The 15,965-nt window shown below is 42.2% G+C and overlaps 1 protein-coding gene across 4 annotated transcripts in view; it reads left to right on the top strand.

The window, feature by feature from the left end:
- The window catches only part of LOC144596637 (KH domain-containing RNA-binding protein QKI), a 339,874-nt gene that overhangs the window by 228,088 nt on the left and 95,821 nt on the right, over window positions 1-15,965 (top strand). For all 4 annotated transcript variants that reach the window (XR_013547640.1, XR_013547639.1, XM_078405219.1 and 1 more), the window contains one exon: window positions 4,047-4,190. Coding sequence is in view for 2 of the 4 variants with exons in the window: in XM_078405219.1 (XP_078261345.1) it covers window positions 4,047-4,190 (144 nt within the window). In the remaining 2 variants the exon portion in view is untranslated. The remainder of the gene's footprint in view (window positions 1-4,046; window positions 4,191-15,965) is intronic.

A 15,965-nucleotide genomic window follows, 5' to 3' on the forward strand; every position in this document is an offset into this window, starting at 1 on the left:
TGCTGTCAACATGTATGACTCCAATGCCCTTGGTTCCCTTATCTGTCACTAATATATTTATGGCCTTCGCACTGATTCCTGTGGCAGCCCATTAATTAGTTTGCCAGTTTGAATGTGAGCAATTTATTGTAATTTTCTGCCTTGTTTAAGTTAGCCAATCCTCTATCAATGCTAATGCACCCCCTTCAGCTCTCAATTTTTGCATTAAACTTTTATGAGGCAATTTAATGGATGCCTTTGAGAATCCAGATACTCTCTACATCAACTACATTTTCTTTATTCACCACCTAGTTAAATCTTCAAAGAACTCTACAATAAATGTGTCAAACATAACTTTTCTTTCGGAGAACCATATTAGTACTGTTCAATTGTTAAGCCTTTTGTAATGGCCTGCTAAATTATTACCAAATTACTGTTGGGACATGCTTCAAGTGGTGGGGTTCCATTTAGATGTCATCTGCATTGACACACTTAGCTTCCAACTAAGCAGCAAGGTCAGTTAATCGTAGTGAGGAAAGTTGTGTAGGAAAATAACTGCAGATGCTGGTACAAATCGAAGGTATGAAAGCCGCATTTGATTCTAACACTGGGGTGGGAGAGGACGGTGGGATTGCTGACCCCAGGGTGTTCAATCATGGTATCTTCGTGTGAGGTGTGGAATTATGAGGTGAGAGCAGCGGGGGTGGCAGGTGTCATAGCATGTGGTGGAATTCAATCCAAGGAGCTTGGAGGAAACGTCACAAACGGTGTGTAACGTCATTCTCAGTTCTGTATTCGGTTGTGTTAAGCTACCAACTTTCCTCAGCTTCTGGAAACTTTGCCATCTTGAATTGTTTTAATCTGTATTTGCCAGCCTCATTGTGATATCATCAGAGCAGGTTAGCCACCCATTAATCTGCGATATGATTAAGAGGAAAGAAGTGTATAACAGCCATTATTGTTTTTATTCAGTATTTTTCTTTCTTCAATATTCAAACAATAGATGGGATAGACACAATATATCAAAGCAGTAAATCATAGTGCATTAAAATTGATTTCTCCTAATTGTATTTATTTTCATAAATTATCATTGTAATTTGATAAAGTAATAATTAATTTCTAATTTACAGTCCCGGAGGGTGAAACATATCTAAGAAATCAATATTTTAAACAAATCAAAACATCATGGTGGTAATGTCAGGATTAATTAAATACATAAGGGTGGAAAATATTCATCTTCCTTGCCTGTCAACTTCATTAATCAATCCAAATAGCCTAAATGAATTTGGCTCAAGGGAATCTTCACTGCAGCCCACTGCACCGTTTGTCAGCCTCATCCTGCAGAGGGGTGTAGTGGTACATCTCTCAAAACTGTATGGTGAATTTATTTCATGAATTTGGTTGCTCTTAATGTTATGCTACTATGAATATAGAATTTTGGTCCAAATTCGGCAAAATTATTGGGAAACCATTTTCTAAATTCAACCACTCTTTTGTAGGGTTGAAGCAAAACTTGATTCTGTATGAATGCCTCATGCTCACTTGCAGAAATGGTCTGGCCGGGCCTCATGGTTACTGAGATGGAGAGCTTATAACCTCACAGCAGAATAAGATCAATCAGGAAACACTGGTCTGCAAAACAAGAGCACAGAGCTGAAACCAAGTTTGCCATTTTAATTTTGTAGTTGTATATTTAGAGCTGCATACAATTTGACTACCACCTACAAACATTCAGGTATTTACCGTCACTTTGGATTATTTTAAATAAATGTCTTGCAATAAAGCCATGCATATTCTAAAACTAGAGGACATAGTCTTCAGGTGAGAGACTTAAGAGATATCTCAGTGATAACTTTTTCACTGAGAGCAGTATTTACCAAGAGAGAGCTGCCAGAGGAAGCTATAGAGCAGATACAATGAAAACTTTTAAAAGACATTTGGATAGGAAGGGTTTAAAGGGATTAGGCCAAATGCAAACAAACAGGCATGTGAATTTTCCGCGGGTTTTCGCATTTTTTTAATCCATTTTCCACGCTTTTTGCATGGTTTCCGCGTTTTTCACTTTGCCAAATAAACGGAGAAATCGGATCAAAAAAAGAAAGAAAAAATATAAACAATGTATAGACTTGTAATGAACACTAGGGTTCTGCTTGAAGTCCCGCGCCCTGGATGTCTCCCTGAAAATGTGGCACTTAGGCTGGGCAAGGCAGTCAGTCTCGACCTCATCGGGACTTCCATGGCCAATTTGTCAATTCGGCCGCTAGAGGTCGCAAGGGGTACCGCGAGAAATCTCCCCCACGCACCCTGGAAGTCTCCCTGAAAATGTGGCACCTAGGCTGGGTAAGGCAGCCAAACTCAACCTCATCGGGACTTCCACGGCCGATCGGTGGGTTGAATTTGCAACCTGCGGCCAGGGCTCTGGAACTCCAGCCCAGCTGGAGCCAGCAAATCTATCCCCATAGCCGGCTTCCTTGGCCGGCTCGATAAACCAGCAAAGCTCTGGAACCAAGAGTGCCAGAAATTCAGTGATGGAATTGTAATGAGTAAATATTAAATTTAAGTGCAAGATTATATAACTAAATCAATTAAGACGAGGTTAAAATATAAAACATAGCAGAAAAGCCAATTACCACCTTTTTGGGCTGATTATCAATTAGTGTGCAAATTTACTTCAAAATGTTTAGTATACAGAGACATATTCACATTATTTTGTAATGTCTGTTTTTTACTTTGAAATGCACTAAAAGAGGCTTGAAACTGGTAATTTTGTGTGTAAATTTTCAAAACCTTTCCAATTTTTTGCCCCCTGTTGTATGCCTCGCGCAAGCGCTTGGCTCTTTTCCTCTTTTTTTTTAACCTCACTCACATGCCTGAACAGATGGGAATACCAACTTGGTCTGTATTGTCAAGGTGGGCCCAAGGTAGGGTTGCCAACTGTCCCGTATTAGCCGGGACATCCCATATTTTGGGCTAAATTGGCTTGTCCCTTACCACCCTTGTCCTGTATTAAGCCTGGGGGGGGGCACTGTAGACCCGGACACCGCCTAACGGAAGTTACATAGCAACCCGCCTCCCGGCCCGGGCAGCCGCCATTGGTGGAGCGGGGGTGGGGGGGGGGGGAGAGTCCTGTCCTGGTGCGGGGATGTTCAGTGCGGGAGGTAGACGGCAGCAGCTCTCCCACTGACGGCCCTCGGGGGGCTAGAGCATGTTGATGCGCCGATGCCGCTGGACTCTGGGCGGCGTGGGGAAGGCGCTGAGGTGGGCCGGGGAAAGGATGGGGGAGCCGAGGGCAGGCCCAGCGCCAGGCCCCGGCCTCCACCAACGCCCGGCCTTACCGCTGCTGCTGCTGCCACCTTTCCCCTTGGCCCACCTCAGGCTCATGGTTACCCGGTCATGTCCAGGCCCAGGTTCCGGCTGCTTCCCCCAGCACCAGGCCGGCAAACCCGCCCCCAAGAGACAAGCGGCCGAGCCCTGCTCCTACCGAGGGCCAGTGAGGAGAGAGCGGCGGCCGGCGCCGGGTCACAGCCCTGAAGAAGAAGAAGAAGGGTCTCGACCCGAAACGTCATCCATTCCTTCTCTCCTGAGATGCTGCCTGACGTGCTGAGTTACTCCAGCATTTTGTGAATAAATACCTTCGATTTGTACAGCATCTGCAGTTAGTTTCTTACATAAATTTCATTTAATCTCTATGTGAGTGCATTGAAGCACCATGAAGCATATTATACAATTTTGTGGAAAATAATGATTATTTTAAAATTTAAGTTGTGTGTGTGTGTGCAATGAAATCCACAATTCATCTTAAGCTTGGATAATGTCTGGCATTTTATTACAAAAGTCATGTACCATTGAAGTATTGGTGGTTCCCTTTCTCAGCATGACTGTGTGGGAATGAAAGGTGCTGAGTAGTAGTGTTGTTGCCTCAAGCAACTTCTTTGGAATTCCATGTGGGTGATCAATACAGAATATTTTGGGCAGAGGCATTCAACGGAATTAGAATTAACACAAGCAAAAAAAAAATGCCTTCATTTATTTTTAAAATATTCTTTTTTGGCCCATTGATGTTGCAGGAGGAGCAAAACAGAGGCAAACCCAACTGGGAACACCTGAATGAAGACCTGCACGTATTAATCACTGTGGAAGATGCACAGAACAGAGCAGAAATCAAGCTAAAGAGGGCAGTGGAGGAAGTTAAAAAGTTACTTGTACCAGCAGTAAGTACCTTCAGCAATGGATTCTACTTTCTCTCATGTAATTTAAGTCTGGCTATGCCATGCGCAGAATCAGTACGTTTTGATTCAAAATTGCTAAGGAAAATTCCATTGAAACATTTTTATTCTTTTGCATTTCTTGAATGAGTTGACTGCTTGTTGGAATGTATTTTCATACATTAGCTACAGCATCTTCCCAAAATCTTTACAGTAAATTTTGGCAAATTGTTTGACCAAGTGTCACAAATGATTGTATCCTTCACCCCTGATATCTACACTTACAGGGGGAGTTATTTATAGTTGCAAAGCTTGTTGTTTACCTCGTCTTATCAGTATAGCACATAATCACAGAGATAGCTGTCCGTTGAAACATGACAAATATGGAAAATCACTTCTGAAGGCATGCAATTATGTAGAAAATCCCCAAAAGCCTTCGGTTCTAGCTGCTATTTGCACTGGTATAAAGGTGAAATCCTCCTAGAAAGAGCAACATTATTTCCAGGAAATGTAGTGGCATTTCACATGCAAAAGACCTTTCTCTTAAACCAGCATGGTGGTCATATATGCATTCATTCCAAGTCGAAACTATATAGCCTGTCTTGTTTGGGTGATGCTGGTTTTTGACTATCTGTGGAACGTGGCTGATGTTAGTTTTGGCTAATTTTGCATGCAAATCCAGGACCTATGCAGGATTCAGCTTCCTTTTAAGGCCTGATGATGCTTATTATACAATATTACTTCAAGCTGTCAGGAGCCAAGCCTGTTGTCCGTTGACGGCTGCTAAAAGTTCTCACATGAAAGGCAAGACCGTGTGACGATGGGAAGACAAGAGTGTTCCTCCTGGTTCAAAATAAAATGGGTATGGCCAGATAATTATTAAATTACTGAACTAATCCACAGGCTCTGATCGTTGACCTGGAGATACGAGTTCATGTCCCACCATCGGAGCTGGGTGTTTTTAATTCAGGTATTTACATAAATCTAGAATGTGAAAAATATCAAACAGCCATATTCAACTTGGCCTTCATGTGACTCTCATCAAGAATGGACAGTAAATCTTAGCAATTTCCATTTTGCATGAACAGATAAATAGTAGGAACATTAATATGATGGATTGCTGCCAGTGTCCTGACTGCTGTCCTCCTACCAGCCCTGGAAATTGTCCTGAGAATCAGACAACTCCTCTTTGACAATCAGCTGCCTTTAAGGCCTTCAATGGCATCAAGCTTCTCAGCATTGCCTTGCTGATGCAAGTGAGCAATTGTTCCTCTTCCAGCACCAGCATCAAACTCCAGTTGAGTTTTGACTTATTGTCTCTGCTATTAAATTAGAGAGCCAATCACAGACAACATTACTTTGAGTGATTCTGATATTTGGGTGCTGTCATCGTGGTGTAAAGTAGTATGTAACATGAGAGAAAAATAAAGAATAGACCACCAGGAAAAATAGTGAAGAGTTAAGTATTCTTTATTTGAGTTGTTTCAATGGTACACCCCACTGCATCTACTATTAAAATATGTGCAATCAGATAAATGTTATTACTATTAATCAGAGTTTTACATTTGATTTCATATTGATGAATGTAACTTACTCGCATGGTACAGGAATGTAAGCTTTTCGTTAAAACTGCAACATGTTTTATAACTATTCCACGCAAGTTGTGTGTTTCATGAATTTGATAGTATGAGAAGAGAACAATAATTTTTCCGTTTTATCACTGGAACATGCTTGTATCATTCATTAAAGTAGTTCTTATTGAGGACTTAAGACCTGGCTTTGTTGATGAATTGGCACTATCTTCAGATTGCATATTTAACATAGTTTTGTGTTTTGCTGTTGAAATCAGCTTGTTCTCCTAATTGATTCTGTTAATTCCACTTCAAAAGGCTTTTGATTTGCAAGCTCAGTAAATACATTGTTTTGTGATCATGTATGGAAACAGGTCCTTTGGCCCACTAAGTCTATGCCAACCTACATTGTACAGCCCCACTATGTCTATGCCAATCTACATTGTACAGCCCCACTATGTCTATGCCAACCAACATTGTACAGGCCCACTAAGTCTAGGCCAACTAACATTGTACATTAACTTTAACGTAATCCGTCTTATTCTCCCCATATTCCTAATTATAGTCCTGGATTCTATACTCAGCTATCCACTACATGCAGTTTACAATGGCTAATTAACCTACTAACCTGGGATGTGGGAGGATGCCGGATCACCCAGAGGAAAATTGTGCAATCGCAAGGAGAACATGCAAACTCCATGCACTGACAGCACGAGAAATCAGGATTGAAATTGGGTGTTTGGAGTTGTGAGTCAGTGCCTATACTAGCTGCGTCACTTCCGCTGCCCCCTTTTAACTTTCTACCTATATCCTGGCTCGACTGCCATTCACTTGGTTGTTCATATCATATATATACAGCCGGAAACAGGCCTTTTCGGCCCACCAAGTCCGTGCCGCCCAGCGATCCCCGTACATTAACACTATCCTACACCCACTAGGGACAATTTTTACATTTACCCAGCCAATTAACCTACATACCTGTACGTCTTTGGAGTGTGGGAGGAAACCGAAGATCTCGGAGAAAACCCACGCAGGTCACGGGGAGAACGTACAAACTCCTTACAGTGCAGCACCCGTAGTCAGGATCGAACCTGAGTCTCCGGCGCTACATTCGCTGTAAAGCAGCAACTCTACCGCTGCGCTACCGTGCCGCCATTATGTAATATGAGCAGATAATTTTGATTGAATCAATCTACATAAATCATAGAACAGTACAGCACGAGACCAGGCACTTCGGCCCACGATGTCTGTGCCAAACATGATGCCAAGACCAACTTTTATCTGCATGCATATAATCAATATCCCCCCCCCCCCCCCCTCATTCCCTGCATAACTATGTGCCTATCCAAAAGGCTCTAAAAAGCCACTATCGTATCTACCTCAACCACCAACATTGGCAGCGGGTTCTGGGCACTCACCATCCTCTGTGTAAGAAAAAAACTTGCTCCGCACATCTACTTCAAACTTTTCCCCTCTCACCTTAGAAACATAGTAAATAGGTGCAGGAGGAGGCCATTTGACCCTTCGAGACAGCACCGCCATTCATTGTGATCATGCCTGCCTTCTCCCCATATCCCTTGACTCCACTAGCCCTTGGAGCTCTATCTAACTCTCTTTTAAATTCATCCAGTGAATTGGCCTTCATTGCCTTCTGCGGCAGAGAATTCCACAAATTCACAAATCTCTGGGTGAAAAAGTTTTTTCTCACCTAAGTTTTAAATGGCCTCCCCTTTATTCTTAGACTGTGGCCCCTGGTTCTGGACTCCCCCAACATTGGGAAAAATTTTCCTGCATCTAACTTGTCCAGTCATTTTGGAATGTTATACGTCTCTATAAGATCCCCTCTCATCCTTCTAAACTCCAGTGAATACAAGCCTAGTCTTTCCAATCTTTCCTCATATGACAGTCTGGGGATTAAACTCGTGAACCTACGCTGCACTGCCTCAATAGCAAGGATGTCCTTCCTCAAATTAGGAGACCAAAACAGTTCACAATACTCCAGATGTGGTCTTGCCAAGGCCATATACAACAGCAGAAGGACTTCTTTACTCCTATACTCAAATCGTCTTGTTATGAAGGCCAACATGCCATTAGCTTTCTTCACTGCCTGCTGTACCTGCACGCTTACTTTCAGTGACTGGTGTACAAGGACACCCAGGTCTCGTTGCACTTCCCCATTACCTAATTTGACACCATTGAGATAATAATCTGCCTCCTTGATTTTGCCGCCAAAGTGAATAACCTCACATTTATCTACATCATACCTTAAAAACTATACCCTCTATTATTTGATTTTTCAATTCTGGGAAAATGGTTCTTATCGTCTACCCTATCTATATTTCTCTCAGGTCTCTCAAGAATCAGAGGACTTGGGTTTAAGGTGAGGGGAAAGATTTTATAGAAACGTAAGAGGCAAATTTATTATACAAAGGGCGGTAGGTATATGGAACAGGCTGCCAGAGGAGGTGGTTGAGGCAGGTGCTATCACAATGTTTTAAAACATTTTAAACCAGCATCTCAGAGGCTGGTTAAGGTTCTGGGTAATCAGCAATGATCTCATATTGGACAGACTAAAGATGATATGTTTTCTGAAACAAAGCAATAAGCTAATAGGATATTTTCCACTAGTTTTGTGTTTAATTGTTAGTGTTTACAGTTTAGTTTGAAGTGTTATTTTTATTGTTCTCTCAGTTGAATTCAGATTTGAACTGAAAATATTGTTAGTTCAGGTATACTGTCATAAACCACAATCAGTTTTGTAAATGTGATTATTATGAATGTAGATGACTGTGTGCAGACTTGAACTAAAGAGGTAATGGCACATAATCATCATTCAGCAAGTCAAGTTTAGTTTACTGTCATGTGCACAATTACAGTGAGAATCAGGTACAATGAAAATCTTGCAGCAGCATCACACGCCATAGAATTAGAAGTACTAATATAGCAGATCTCACAAGAAATACATCATGACATCTGCATTATTCAAAAGTGCAGTGGTATCTAAATGGAAGTAGGTGGAATTATGAAGTTTCCATATAAATATCCACCTTTTTTGAACATTGGAATGCAACATGACAGGTGTGAATGAATCTCATTGCTATGGTTATAGTTCCTTTGCCTGCTATGAGTCAGTTAACATTGTTATTTGGCTAGAATTATATCAGAAGGTCTAGATGTTGTGGCACTCTGCTCCAATATTATCCAATCATTGGGTGTGATGCAGACTCAGCTTTTCTAACTGAACGAGAAATTCAGCGAGTGAATAAAGTGGACTCAATTGTATCTGATTCTCCATTCCCATATCAACGTGCTATTTTTGGCCCTTGAGTCGTGCTCTGCCAGAAGATTCAGACAGTATTTCCTATTGAGTTGAAAATTGGAAAAACAATTTTCAATTGTTTTTTAATAACTTTTAATTGTTTTTTAATATCTTTTAATAAAATGCCTGGATTTTCTAAATAAAATATTCAGACTAGTTAAGATGGTGAAGACATTACACCTACTAATGGTCAGGCATTTACACTGTTCCCACTATACCTGTATTGTGAACTTTGTTAAGGGCCTGTCCCACTTAGGCGATTTTAAGGCGACTGCCAGTGACTAGGCTGTCGCCGAACATTCGCCGGGGTGTCGCGGGCATGATCGTGAGGAGTCTTCAATGAATCGTAGAGGATCTCGGCACGTCGCGGAAATATATTCCAGATAGAAATTACTCGGCGACAGCTGGCTTGTCGCCAGGTATCGTAGCTTATTGCGGGCGCTGTCGCATGCTGTCCCCAGGTTTGCTAGGTTGTCGCAGATACATTTAGAAGCACATAATATTAAATTAAGAAAAGGCATTTGAAGATACCAGAAGATAGTTTTGTTTAACCAATTTATTTACCGTCAGGACATTTGACAGGTAGATTGGAGGCGACAGTTTGACGGTCAGGTAAGCGTGGGAATTTTGCGATGTTTCCGAAGACGGTGTAATCTTTTAAGGGCCTGTCCCACTTAGGCAATTTTTTAGGCGACTGCCGGCGAATGTCAAAGTCGTAGCAGATCGCCAAAATTTTCTTTCACCCTACAACAATGACCACGACAATGCCGAGTCAGGTCGATACAAGCTACTTTTTTTGTGAAACTAGCACCTGGCTAAGAGATTACACCGTCTTCGGAAACATCGTGAAATTCCCATGCTAATCTAATGATCCTAATTTTCGCTGAAATCACTGACAAGTTTGTAATTACTTGAGAGTTTTGAATTATAACATCGTGCCCGGGTTACTTGAAAACCAAGCATCACGGTAACAAGGCATAAACTGGATTGACTTCCAGTTTACTAATAGCAGTATTAAGAAATTTAATTTAAAACTTGGTTAAATGGATTTTTGGGCGGAGTGTGGGCATTCTTTGAAAATGTACGGGAGATGCATATCTGGTTTCATCACTGGAGGCGTAGAATAATGAAACACACGAAGGCTTGTTTCGGCACCAGCTGGAAAGGTAATTGGCAACAATTTAGAAAACAGGGCTGGTTCTGTAAATGAACGTGTTGCTATGATACTTGGCACCACAATTATTTACAGAATCAAACGGAATGCTTTCAATGTTGAAATAGCGTTAAAGCAGCTATCCACATTATTGTTCACGCAGTGGTAAATGCGTGCAGATTTTTTATTGCAGATTATATAAAGCAATCCCTTTATAGTAATGGAATTGACTGTTTGGGTCAGATCAACGTTACTTTAAAATACAAAAAGCCGGAGTAACTCAGCGGGTCAGGCAGCATCTCTGGAGAAAAGGATTGGGCGACGTTTCGGGTCGAGACCCTTCTTCAGACCCGAAGTCGTGACCTGAAACATCACCTAATCCTTTTCCCCGGAGATGCTGTCTGACCGGCTGAGTTACTCCCGCTTTTTGTGTCTAATAACTTCTGTGTAAACCAGCATCTGCAGTTCCTTCCTACGTATTTCGTCAAAACTTTAATGGTAGCAACATTGTCACCTGCTATTAAGTACTCAAAGGGACCTTTCGATAAAGAGGGCCCCTTTTATTCCGTTCTTTTCAAAGTATTTCTTATACATTGAAAAATATTCTTTTTCTGACAGAGATCGCTCTAGTTTTGTTGTTGCTTGCATAAAATCCTTCACTGAAAAGATCTGTGTGATTATGAAATTTATGCAGGGGTGATTCTGTGCTGGCTTTGCTGGGAAGTGCTGCTTCATAACTGCGGCCAAATAGGAAGATTTTATTAAGTTACTAAAACTCGAAGGCCATGCTGAATTTTTTCTAAGGTCGGACAAGCGGTAGGTTGATTTCAACCTTTTCATGGAGGGAGTGCAGACATGGGGAGAGGTGAACGGTCAGCGATGTGATTTAAACATTACAACAACAAAAAACCACATGGGAATGGACTCAGCACAGCGCCGAATAGTTGGCCATGTAACATTTGGTGAGGAAGGCACTTCATTCCACCAGGCTACCGGGTTGGGAGCCTACTTTAAATGTAATCGCTGATGGCCATAAACATCGCGAAATTCCCATGCTTACCTGATGGTCAAACTGTCGCCTCCAATCTACCTGTCAAATGTCTTGACGGTAAATAAATTGGTTAAACAAAACTATATTCTGGAATCTTCAAATGCCTTTTCTTAATTTAATATTACGTGCTTCTAAATGCATCTGCGACAACCTAGCAAACCTGGGGACAGCATGCGACAGCGCCCGCAATAAGCTACGATACCTGGCGACAAGCTAGCTGTCGCCGAGAAATTTCTATCTGGAAAATATTTCCGCGATGCGCCGAGATCCGCTTTGATTCATTGAAGACTCCTCACGATCATGCCCGCGACACCCCGGCGAATGTTCGGCGACAGCCTAGTCGCTGGCAGTCGCCTTAAAATCGCCTAAGTGGGACAGGCCTTTTAGCCAGGTGCTAATTTCACAAAAAAAGTAACTTGTATCGACCTGACTCGGTATTGTCGTGGTCATTGTCGTAGGGTAAAAGAAAATTTCGGCGATCTGCTACGACTTTGGCAGTCGCCTTAAAAATCGAGTAACTGGGACAGGCCCTTAGGGAATCATATCTTGTGTTCAGTGAACCTATATAGTTTCTGATTAGATTGTAATTCATTTTGACTGCCTTCTTTCCTGAGACCATGATTTTGTAGTAGCAATTCATTCTTCATTTCATTCTTTCACCATTTTGGATTTCAGTCATCATTTATTGCTGCGTAAAGCTCTTTCACGCTTCCCTATTTCTCTCTTGCTACCAAAATGATGTTCTTATGTCATAGCACCTCAGATGAAATTCATGCCAATTTAATAATTGTAGGGAAGATTCCAAAATAAATTGGTTCTTCCTGGACAAGACATTCAATAGCTTATGCTTTTAGATTTTGCTTGGGACATTGGGGCTCAAAATAGTTGGGAGAGGAACTGTATAACAGAAGAGGAAGGCAAGGGGTAACTGAGATGCAGGAACAAAAGAAAGTAGGAGCAAACCTGGAAACCTTATTTTGTTCCTTTCCCAGGTCATTAATGTGAATAGTTAACAATTGAGGGCCAAGTAAAGATTCCGGAAGTACCTACACGAGTTACATCCATCCAACCTAAAAAAGACCCATTTATTCCAACACCAAAGAGAGGACAGAATTGAGGTATAGAAAATTATGGGAGGTATAGATAGGGTAGGCTGCAGGGAACTCTTCCCCTTAAGCGTGCTGCTTGAATATGGTCATGGTCTTTTAACCTATTTTTCCCAGTCCATCACAGAGAACTCAACTTCCAAATAAGCTCTAAACTACATAGACTTGGGGGCATTGGTTTTGTCTTTTTGCAATACTATTGTTTGTTTTTATGTGTATGTGAGTAAGTTGAAGACAATGGCATTGGACCCTCTCCTGTAACATACAAACATACACCCTCTCCCGTAATATACAAACAGGGCCAATGAGATTAATTAAATTAAGAATAGAAAGAAAAGTGGAAATAAGGCATTTGGATTAAAGAGTAAGGAATACATAGAAATTTTAAAAAACTATTACATTTTATAAATGTTCAATACTTGAAAATTGATTAGCTTCAGAAATGACATTAAACTATTTAAATAATTTCTATCATCATGGTTGATTGGTAATGCATTAACAATTATCATGCCCTTAAAAGGGTTTTAATTACCAGAACTAACTTTCTTTTGCAAGTTTAATAGACAATTAATTTACAAACCCTGCAAATTATTTATGGAAAGATGAAGGGTTACATATTGATTATGCAAAAGACAGAACAGAGCATCATAAATCAACCAAATTCTGGAGATTCACAAATGCGATATATCTCTGAAATCCTGAATTTATAAATGAGCACATTAATAGTGAGATTTGAAAAATGATGTTTTTCAAGCACCATCCAACTAAACTGTTTCCACAGTAATTTTAAAAATGTTGGGAAAGAAACCAAAGGAACCTTATCGTATCATAAATGTATTAACAGAGTTTTCTAAAAAATCAAATGCATTTTTCTTGAAAATTATTTTTGTGTTTTAAATTGACTTCCATGTTCGCAAAGCTGTGTCCTCCTGTCAGACTTATTATGAGAGTTAATGCAATAGACAATAGGTGCAGGAGGAGGCCATTCGGCCATTCGAGCCAGCACCACCATTCAATGTGATCATGGCTGATCATTCTCAATCAGTACCCCGTTCCTGCCTTCTCCCCATACCCCCTGACTCCGCTATCCTTAAGGGCTCTATCTAGCTCTCTCTTGCAAGCATTCAGAGAATTGGCCTCCACTGCCTTCTGAGGCAGAGAATTCCACAGATTCACAACTCTCTGACTGAAAAAGTTTTTCCTCATCTCAGTTCTAAATGGCCTACCCCTTATTCTTAAACTGTGGCCCCTTGTTCTGGACTCCCCCAACATTGGGAACATGTTTCCTGCCTCTAACGTGTCCAACCCCTTAATAATCTTATACGTTTCGATAAGATCTCCTCTCATCCTTCTAAATTCCAGTGCATACAAGCCTAGTCGCTCCAGTCTTGCAACATACGACAGTCCCGCCATTCCGGGAATTAACCTAGTGAACGTACGCTGCACTCCCTCAATAGCAAGAATATCCTTCCTCAAATTTGGAAACCAAAACTGCACACAGTACTCCAGGTGCGGTCTCACTAGGGCCCTGTACAACTGCAGAAGGACCTCTTTGCTCCTATACTCAACTCCTCTTGTTATGAAGGCCAACATTCCATTGGCTTTCTTCACTGCCTGCTGTACCTGCATGCTTCCTTTCAGTGACTGATGCACTAGGACACCCAGATCTCGTTGTACATCCCCTTTTCCTAACTTGACACCATTCAGATAATACTGTGCCTTCCTATTCTTACCATCAAAGTGGATAACTTCACACTTATCCACATTAAACTGCATCTGCCCACTCACACAACCTGTCCAAGTCACCCTGCAACCTCATAGCATCTTCCTCACAGTTCACACTACCACCCAGCTTTGTATAAGAAAATAACTGCAGATGCTGGTACAAATCGATTTATTCACAAAATGCTGGAGTAACTCAGCAGGTCAGGCAGCATCTCGGGAGAGAAGGAATGGGTGACGTTTCGAGTCGAGACCCTTCTTCAGACTGATGTCGGGGGTGGGACAAAGGAAGGATATAGGTGGAGACAGGAAGATAGAGGGAGATCTGGGAAGGAGGAGGGGAAGGGAGGGACAGAGGAGCTATCTGAAGTTGGAGAAGTCGACGTTCATACCACCGGGCCGCAAACTGCCCAGGCGAAATATGAGGTGCTGCTCCTCCAATTTCCGGCGGGCCTCACTATGGCACTGGAGGAGGCCCATGACAGAGAGGTCAGACTGGGAATGGGAGGGGGAGTTAAAGTGCTGGGCCACCGGGAGATCAGCTGCGTTAATGCGGACCGAGCGCAGGTGTTCAGCGAAGCGATCGCCGAGCCTGCGCTTGGTTTCGCCGATATAGATAAGTTGACATCTAGAGCAGCGGATGCAATAGATGAGGTTGGAGGAGGTGCAGGTGAACCTCTGTCTCACCTGGAAAGAATGTTTGGGTCCTTTGATGGAGTTGAGGGGGGAGGTAAAGGGACAGGTGTTGCATCTCGTGCGGTTGCAAGGGAAAGTGCCCGGGGTTAGGGTGGTTTGGGTAGGAAGGGACGAGTGGACCAGGGAGTTGCGGAGGGAACGGTCTCTGCCCATCCCCTCCCCTCTCTGCGTTCCGCAGAGACCGTTCCCTCCGCAACTCCCTGGTCCACTCGTCCCTTCCTACCCAAACCACCCTAACCCCGGGCACTTTCTATCCATGTCAGCACCCTACCTCCAATACCATGTGCTCTAATTTTGCCCACTAATCTCCTATGTGGAACCTTGTCAAAGGCTTTCTGAAAGTCGAGGTACACCACATCCACCGGCTCTGCCCTGTCAATTTTCCTAGTTACATCCTCAAATAATTCCAGAAGATTAGTCAAGCATGATTTCCCCATCGTAAATCCATGCTGACTCGGAACAATCCTGTTACTACTATCCAAATGCTCCGCAATTTCGTCTTTTATAATTGACTCCAGCATCTTCCCCACCACTGATGTCAGACTAACTGGTCTATAATTTCCCGTTTTCTCTCTCCCTCCTTTCTTAAAAAGTGGGACAACATTAGCTACCCTCCAATCCACAGGAACTGATCCTGAATCTATAGAACATTGGAAAATGATCTCCAATGTGTCCACAATTTCCAGCACCACCTCCTTAAGTACTCTGGGATGCAGACCATCAGGCCCTGGGGATTTATCAGCCTTCAGTCCCATCAGTCTACCCAACACCATTTCCTGCCTAATGTGGATTTCCTTCAGTTCGTCACCCTAGGATCTCTGGCCACTAGAACATCTGGGAGATTGCTTGTATCTTCCTTAGTGAAGACAGATCCAAAGTACCGGTTCAACTCGTCTGCCACTTCCTTGTTCCCCATAATAAATTCCCCCGCTTCTGTCTTCAAGGGACCCACATTTGCCTTGACTATTTTTTTCCTCTTTACATACCTAAAAAAGCTTTTACTATCCACCTTTATATTATTGGCTAGTTTACCCTCGTACCTCATCTTTTCTCCCCGTATTGCCTTCTTAGTCATCTTCTGTTGCTCTTTAAAAGAGTCCCAATCCTATGGCTTCCCACTCTTCTTTGCTTTGTTGTACTTCTGCTCTTTTATTTTTATGCTG

The sequence above is a fragment of the Rhinoraja longicauda genome, chromosome 9, assembly GCF_053455715.1.
Source record: "Rhinoraja longicauda isolate Sanriku21f chromosome 9, sRhiLon1.1, whole genome shotgun sequence".
Lineage (NCBI taxonomy): Eukaryota > Metazoa > Chordata > Chondrichthyes > Rajiformes > Arhynchobatidae > Rhinoraja > Rhinoraja longicauda.